The sequence below is a fragment of the Triticum aestivum genome, chromosome 5A (genome assembly GCF_018294505.1).
Source record: "Triticum aestivum cultivar Chinese Spring chromosome 5A, IWGSC CS RefSeq v2.1, whole genome shotgun sequence".
NCBI lineage: Eukaryota > Viridiplantae > Streptophyta > Magnoliopsida > Poales > Poaceae > Triticum > Triticum aestivum.
In genome coordinates this window covers 635,839,597-635,848,256 of record NC_057806.1, presented here as the reverse complement: position 1 = coordinate 635,848,256, position 8,660 = coordinate 635,839,597, and the positions used below count along the sequence as shown (strand labels likewise).

General features: G+C 49.3%; 1 protein-coding gene across 1 annotated transcript; it reads right to left on the bottom strand.

Annotated features, from left to right (window-relative positions):
- Positions 1-1,484: 1,484 nt before the first annotated feature.
- LOC123105506 (non-specific lipid transfer protein GPI-anchored 14) lies at positions 1,485-3,598 on the bottom strand. Its single transcript, XM_044527586.1, has 3 exons — positions 3,162-3,598; positions 2,925-3,044; positions 1,485-1,950 (listed from the first exon to the last, which is right to left on the bottom strand). Exons 1-3 carry the CDS (start codon positions 3,505-3,507, stop codon positions 1,841-1,843), a joined length of 576 nt encoding a protein of 191 aa, XP_044383521.1. The 5' UTR covers positions 3,508-3,598; the 3' UTR covers positions 1,485-1,840.
- Positions 3,599-8,660: the final 5,062 nt, after the last annotated feature.

Sequence of the window (8,660 nt, the reverse complement as noted above, 5' to 3'; positions counted from 1 at the left end):
TAAGGTGAACAGAAACATTCAAGGCTAACATTTTTTCAGCCTAAATGCAAATATGTATTTTTGAGTGTGTAGGTACAAAAGTCCAGGAAAATCCAACAAAGATAATTCCACGCAAGATATCAGAGGAGAAGACCACTTGCTAGATGAGGGCACCTAGGGAGTCCCAAGGGGGGCACGCACACCTGCCATGGGGCTGGGGAGGATGCCACATTGGAGATCCACATGGGTGCCATAGGAACCCCCCCCCCCCCCCGACCCATCCCGCACGCGCGCGTGCTCCTATCCTTCCTCCGACTATAAGTGATTGTTGCCGTCTTGAACCATAGATGATTTCCCACATATTTTCCTGACCACCCTCATCGATGCTATTCGTTCAGGAGGGTTGTTTGGAGGTTGATTCTCCTCCTGAGAGTGGGATTCCTCGCCATTGACTCCATCAACTCATTCTTCACCCATCTCCATCATGTATTTCCCATCCATGTGTGAATAATTAAATGTTGGAACATGTGATGGATGGGGATTGGGTGATGCCAATCATGTAATAGTGCTAAAATCTTTAGGGTTTTGATCTATTGCATGATTATTGTTATTAAACTACTACTGCTATGATTTTGTTAAGCTTAATGCACATTATTAGGGTGTGAGTAGTATGATCTCATATTTGAACCATGTTTTTTTTATAATACCTATGTGTTTGGGTTGTACTTGCAAGTTGTATGCATCTTTATTGTCTCAATTGGCGACCCTGAGAGTGACTGGTCATGGTATCATAGAGGAGGCTTTAATTTGAGAATTTCATGTATTCACACCCAAAAAATGTGTTGATGTATTTGCCTTGCGAAAAAGACATCATAACTACCTTTAGTTTCAATTGCGATGCCTCGTGACATGAAATGTTAGGGAAATGCACGCTGGGCAAGTTCTGAAAATAACTAAATAAGCATGTTCAACTATAGACGGACTACATGCTCTAGAGTAAGAGAATATGAGCTACGACTCATGTCCCTTGTTATTTGAATTATGCTATGATTCTGCCATCCGTGTAACGTCGTATTATCCATCCATGTTCTCCATAACGGTTAGCACCCTCTAATAGATGATACCCACCAACTGTTGGGTATTTTTTAGTTGTGTTTACTTTTTTGCAACCTACAACAACCAAATCACTCTGTTGTCATCACTAGTATTTTTTTTGGCCGAAGTATTTGACACAGGTGTAGTTGAATTGACACATCGACCACCAAAGTCTTATCAATATTCTTTCGCTCCCATAGTCGTCATTGGCCCCCATCCGGGCGGGGCTAGCTCTGAGAATGAGAAAGGCACATGGAGCTCGATGGGGGTAGTTTTGTTTCGGCGATCTTTTCTCCCCACTTAATGAGAAGACACACAATTCTTGTGCTTGTTCTTCAAAGAACATCAAGGCATACCCTTATCATCTAAGAAATCAGTTACCCATATTGATTGCACACCCTCTTTCTCCATAAAAGAAAACAAAGGGGGAAACTCTTGATATCGTAATCAACCCGCGACATGAAATTTCGGTAGGACAGTTGCAACTTGCAACTTCAACTAATTAATCAGGGAGGCAATGCAACTAACTATTTGCAACAAGGAGAGAAAGAGAGGGGGAGAGGGAGTGGTTGGGGAGGGGGAAGAGAAAGACTTGCAACTCACGCACTGCACAACAATTTATTTTTTCTGTGATGAGGATTCACTCGCTACACACAGCAAACTGAAAGCCGAACTGAAGGCCGAAGGCTGCAAACTACACAGCCCAGCCCAACACAATCATGAAAATGCCTTGGTCTCTTTCCTACAGCCGCAGCCAAGCCTATCATCACGCAAGAACAAAGGCGGAGGCGAGCACCGCCGAGACGACGACGGCGAAGACCACCGTGTGCCTCCCTGCACCGGACGTCGCGTCCACGCTCTTCCCGGTGGCAGTACCTGCAACCAGCCACGGCCAAGGCGTACAAGAAAGTTATACAGAAATTCTTGCACAGTTGTGGGCTGATATACTAATTTATTCTGCAGAAAAGAAAGATTTATGTACAGTTTTGAACTGTATATAGGCCTGATTCAATGCAAAGTGCTTAGGAAAAATGCTTAGTAAAATAAACCGAATTCTTCTCTAGCATCTGTGTTTATCTCTTTATACGGGGTACTTAATTAAGCGTCTATCTCACACAAAATAAACACCAATATTTAAAAAATTAATTCGTTTTTCTAAACACATTCTTTAAGCATCTTGCATTGTACAAGGCTTAAATTTCATTGCAAAACTAAAGCATCGTAACTGATCAGGTGTCCAAGAAAGAGCAGGCGCTTTTCCGTGCGGAATGATGCATGATGCCGGTGCAGTTGCGTAAAGTCGTTACTGCCGGTGCAACGCAACAATCAGCAGCGTGCCAAGTTACTTACTCTCCCTCTTTCGCAAAAAAAAAAGTTACTTACTCTCCCTCCATTTCCTAATCAACAATCAACGCAACAATGTATCTGAACACATTTTAGTATATGTAGGCGGAGTACTTAGAGAAACAGTTCAGTTAAGACGGTCCAAATACCGGCTGACGGGTACACGACACGTGCACAGTTGGGTGGGCCATACATGCATGCAATGCATGGCTTGTGAAATGAATGCGTACTGTTGCCCGTATCTTTCTGGGCATGATAAGTGTGGTCGCTCCCGGTCACGCTCGTCCACGTCGGCCCGTCACCCGTTCATGTCGCGCTCGTGCAAGCAAGCAGCGGGAACCCAGGAAGCCCATGCCCCCAACCCATGTGCGTTGCGTAGAGTGTACCATGCATGTCGTACGGCACGTTCTTCCAGTCTCATGTTAGTAGTAGTATGTTACGCCCGTGTATGATCCGAACAAAATGATGGTTAAGGAGTACTACTGGTTAACTGGCTAGAGGAGTACCGGTGGCGGTGGCGGCGGCGGCGGTGGGCGAAGTGGTGGCGGCGTTCTTGCCCTCGTGCTCACGCGCATACTGCTTGAAGATCTCCGTCTCCTTGGAGTCCGGCGACATGTTAAGGATCTCTGCGTCCAAAACCACTCAAATATTCAGCATGCATGCATGCACGCACGGTGGCGCAGCACCACCACCGGCAAACCGGCCGATCGGATGGGACTATGAGTTAGTAGTGCGTTACGTACTGGGGCAGTCGGAGAAGGTGGCGGCGATGTTGCAAACAGAGGGGAGGTTCATGGAGCGGGTGATGTTGACCTTGATGCCCAGCGCCGGCTCGTCGCGGTCCTTGACCAGGATGCACATGCACCGCTTGCTGGTGCCCAGCACCTGCCGGAACCCGGTGCAGCAGTCCGGCGTGGGCGCCCGCGCCGTCGCCGTCAGCTGCACGTACGTCAGGCACGTCGCCAGCCCCATCAGCTTGTCCGCGCACTCCGCCTTGTCCGCCGCGAAGTCCGCGCCGGCCAGCCCCACAGCCGCCGCCACGACCAGCGTCATCAACAGTGCACCGCTACGGCGAGCCGCGAAAGCCATGGCTTGATCGCGAGCGAAGTGCACTCGTGTGGCGACTCTTTCGTTTCGGTCGTGTCGTCGGTCGTGGTGGTTTGCGTGTGACGACGTGGTGTGGCTGGGCTTGGCTATATATAGATGTTACGCACGCAGAGGGCCAAGTGTACATGTGGTACCTGCTGATCAAGTGATCATTCACTGGTCAGGTGGTGAAATGTACGCCGGATCGATCGAGAAGGCCAGGGTGGTGCGTACGGCGGTCGTGGCAACGTGATGGATCGAGGGTGATTAATGTGAGTTAGTTGGGGAGGTGGCTGCCTAGATTGCGCGTGCGTCGGCGTTTGCTCGTGGGGCACGGACCGTGAACTGTGCACGTATGGGTCGACCTAGCTAGAGATCGAGGAGCTACGTGCGTCTAAGTGTCTAACTAAACTTAGAAAGTTAAGTTAGCAAGTTCCAAGCAGAGAAGCCATGCATGTCAAAAAAATATGCGAATTTGCTAATTGTATCTAAAACGTCTTACATTATACTTCCTCCATCCCAAAATTCTTATCTTAGATTTGTCTACATACTGTATCAAATCACGTTTTAGTATTAGGTACATCTACATCTAGACAAATTTAAGACAAGAATTTTGAGACGAATAGGATAGAATGGATGGAGTAGATGATAGTACCTCCGTCCTGGTAGTAATTGACAAATCCTCATCCAACACCTAAACTACTTATTTAACCAAACAAAAAATATTAAAAACCTACAAATCTCAATATAAAATCCAACGGTATACTATACATTTAGATGAGACATAGTGACATATCCAAATATATGCCCCCCGTGTTCAAAAATATAGTAGTACTCGTCTACTCCACAATGAGTAGGCATTGATTAATAAAAGCTACTACCTCCATTTCAAATTATAAGGTGTACTTCACCATCCATTTTCTTCTCATCTAAGAGCATCTACAGTCAGGCGCCTCAAACTCTCCTTAAACGTCTGGAAGGATGGCCAAGTCACTAACCAGACAAATAAACTCGATCCAGGCGGGCGCCTCAAATCAGACTCAAACCCCCGAAATGACCGGCACCTCTAATATCCAGCCTAAATATGGGGCGCATACGGGGTGACCCGGGCGTGGCCCATGCTGGCCCACTCGACGCACATATATTTGTCCCTATCAGCTCTCCGAACCAAACCCTAGCCACTTCACTCCACTCAGCTCCCCGACATGGCGGGCAGCGGATCTGACTACGATCACTCTGGATCTGTCAACTGGGGTGTCATCCCATGCAGTTGGAGGAGGCAATGGCCGTCCGCATTGCCCTCCGCCACTCCCAAGAGGGTTGCGTCCAACCACGACGGGATTTGTCTGACACAAATCCATTGGATCGGTGCAACAGGCGCTCGGATCCTTCAGGGCTAGATCATCGCGGTCTCTTAACTTTCCCATCTCGCAGGCGGGGGGAGGTGGGAGGGTGGGAGTATGAGAGCTATCGGGGCCGGTGTGCCCGTTGTGGGAAGGAGAGGATGAGAATGGCCGAGGCCCGCCTCGCTGCCGACATGGCGGCGCGCGCTACCGCGCAGGAGGAAGCCATCCGCGCCCGCATTGTAAAGAAGCGACAACGGAGGAACACACGCACCCTCACCCGAGAACAGAATCAGACAGTCTATGCCATGGTCGAACTGCCCTCCAAAGAGAAGGAGGACAACGACGGGCCGGACAACACCGCGAAGAGCAGATCCGACTTGATCAATATTGTGTTTTTTGATCACTACTTCCGAGAGAAGGACGACAAGGACGTCTGGAACGGCAAATATGTAGGTAGAATATGGCAAATTTTGGTAGTCCGATGACATGTTCTGATGTAGTAGCCGAACGATGTGTGTTACATCGTTTACGCAACGTTGTATGGATTTGTATGAATTTGAGGTGCTAATTGAGATGTTCGGTTGTATGAAGAAAAATTTAAGATGTGTCCGATTAATGCCTGCGGACGCGCCGATGCACGTCCGCGAGCATTTAGGGTGCAAATTAGCAAGTTATGGCTGTAGAGGCTCTAATTTCGACCCTAAGATGTACTCCATCCTAACATTTGATTCGGAAAAAAATACTCTCTCCGTTTTATAATATAAAAATGTTTTTGACACGACACTAGTGTAAAAAATGTTTTTATATTATAGGACGGAGGGAGTAACTGAGAACCGGTCATTACCTGTACGGGCATTAATTTCGGTCTTCAGTATGCCCTGTTCTTTTGTCCTTTTCCAAATGGAGCCCTGCTCTCTCTCTCTCTTGCGGGTGCAAATGGAGCCCTTCACAATCATGATTTGTTTAAACCGTCCAAGCTTATCTAAGCCAGCGCTATGCCTGCGTTGCGTACACGCTGGAGCTGGCCTGTAACCGTAAGGCTGTCGAGTTTTGCAGTAACGGGACAGGACACGTATAGGCCCGGCCAGCGGGGTCATTGTACAGAGAGGTTTTGGCAGCATGACTTCTTTTCAAGAAACACATGCACCACTCCGATTATAGTACTGCTTCTGTATAATACTCCCTCCTTAAACTAATATAAGAGCATTTAGATCACTATTTTAGTGATCTAAACGCTCTTGCATTAGTTTACAGAGGAAGTAGCAATTAATTATATATGCAGGAACTATATCTGTTGAACTCTGTGATCCAATGGTACGCACGGCACTGCAGCCGGCGATCCCTGTGCGGCATTCATGCACAACCGAGTGTACTATGCTTCCTCCCCCTCGATCACTCCACGAGTTGTAGGTTTGCTTGCCGTGCGTGGATGCATCCATGCATGCGAAATTGTGTGGGTTGGCTGCGAAATATTGTACTGTTGCATACCATCTTCGCCGCAACTATCAAGCACCCATAATTTTCGTCGTCGCGGGAGAAGAAGAGCACCAGAAGCTCCACATCTTACCGCTGAAGAAACCCCTAGCCAGAGGCATCAACGAGCCGCGATGGATTCTCAAAAAGAAAAATTAACGAGCCACGATAGCCACCAACCCTGGAAGGCTGGATCTAGCCTGATAAGCAACATCGGCCTTAGGAGCCCTCCTAGCCTCTTCAACGCCGGATCCGGAACCAACACCAACCCGCGTTTCAACAAGCGGCCAGATCCTCCATCGCCTTCCACAAATCCACATTAGTCATCATTGCCACACTCCAAGAGCAGCTCTTCCCCGCCATCACGCCAAGATGCAACGTCAGATGGAAACCGCTCGAACAGCTTGGACTCCACAAGCCTCTCGCCGGCGCCAGCAACACCTTCGATGAGTGGAAGCACAGGCTGAAAGACCATTATGCCTAAGAGCACCATTGGCATCAGCCCCCACCATAATACCAACGGAGGAAACTCAAAAAAAAAAACCTAGGGCTGCTACATGCCGGAACGGAAACTGGGGCTTCCCTCCCCCTCGCGGCACCAAGATGATGGTCGAAGAGGGGGAGCAGCGGAGTACCCGGAGGGCGACCTGGATCTAAAGCCGCCGCCGCCTACGCTTACTTGATTGAGACTTGGTTAAGTCGATGACACACCTCTTTTTAAACAGAGGGCATACGCCACACGGTTTTGTCGTCGGATCCTACACAAGCCATTACAACGAGGTGGCACCATTATCACTGCTGCCAGTGCCACTGACCGCTCCGTCACTTCATCCTAACTACTCCGGCGAGGTCTCCTCCCCCCTCGCTTTCGTGTGGCGCGATCTCCTCCCACAGGGAAATAGTAGCTCCACTACTAGTTTCCTTGCCTGTGGGTCCGACACGCGCCAGCAAGGTTAACACCAACGGCACACATTGTAGAGAGAAATCGGACGGTCGACTGCCCAATAGCAAAATCGTGGAGACAGACACTGCACTAGAACCAAAAGACAAGCTGACGTGCAAACAGTGTCGCTTTGCTTAATCACGTACGGGTCGCTAGTGAATCTTCTAGCCAATACACGCGCTCCATCACCCGCTGTGGGTGAACAGTGCTGATTAGCGGCAGGCAGCAGCAGCTCAACAGAGTAGAGCGCACGACACTGACCGCATTAAGGGCTGATCAAGTGAGCTCTCTTAGCATCTCGGACGTTAATGGCGTCCGCCGCTCCGCTCCCGCACCCGTTTGGCCGGCCGGCCTTAATTGGCTCCGACGACGACGTTCCAGTTAGCAGTAGCAGCTTGGATAGGGTATGTTGCGCGCGTGCTCGGCATGCAACTCGTGGCGTGCAACTGGGAGTAGCTCTTACAGTAACTGCGGCTATGCTAGCTCAGGCCATAGCCACCTTTCCACGAACTTCAATTCGGTTTCAACCAGCAGGACCGCGCGCCGTTAAGCCGGCCAGCACGTACGAGATCCTTTTAGTCTGTTGCATTGACAACGATGCTGCAGCGAGAAACCTAGCCTTGAGCAGCTGAGCTCTTGTGACCGAGATAGCAGTAGCAGAGATTTGCCCGGTCGAAAACAGAGGGTGCTTCGAGAAGCTGCTTTTGGTGATGGACCGGACTGAATTGATCCGCGGCGTTCGCCGGTTCGTCTTAGGGAGTGAACGCCTCCTTGCCTATTTCCTTTTTCTTTTCTCCTCTTATATTTCGCGCTCAACCAGTTCCCTCTTGTTGTCGATACTGTCCCATTCTTTTGTTTGTCACCGTGTGCTCCACACCAACCCTATCTCTTTCGTTTACACCTCATTGCCTCAACTTACCGTCGCTATTCGCTAGACATACAAATGACTGCCACGATAATGGGTTTGGTGAGACTCGACAAAGGCCGACACTGGCACCCCCATCCAGCGACGCGGCTGAACCTCCTGCCCGATGGAAAAAAGCCAGTCAAAGAAACGGAAAACATGTCGCACAGGTGTGCTTCACGCTTTGTCGAGTGCCACATATCTGGCCCTCGACAAACACATGGACACGTGGCACCCTTGGTCCCGTCTCCATGATTCCGTGCCATATGTTGCTTTTTTTTCCGAGCGACCAATTTTTACACTCGGCAAAGGTTTGTCAACTGCTTGATGGAAAAAGACTCGCAAAGAGTGCTCTGTTGCCCAACGCTGGGCAAAGCCTTTGCTGAGGTGTGCCTCCTCTACCTTTGCTCGGTAAAGAGCTCGATTTCGGTAGTGCCGAGCTCTATTTAAATTAGGCAGCGAACGGTTGCACGTTAGATTTCTTCTAGTT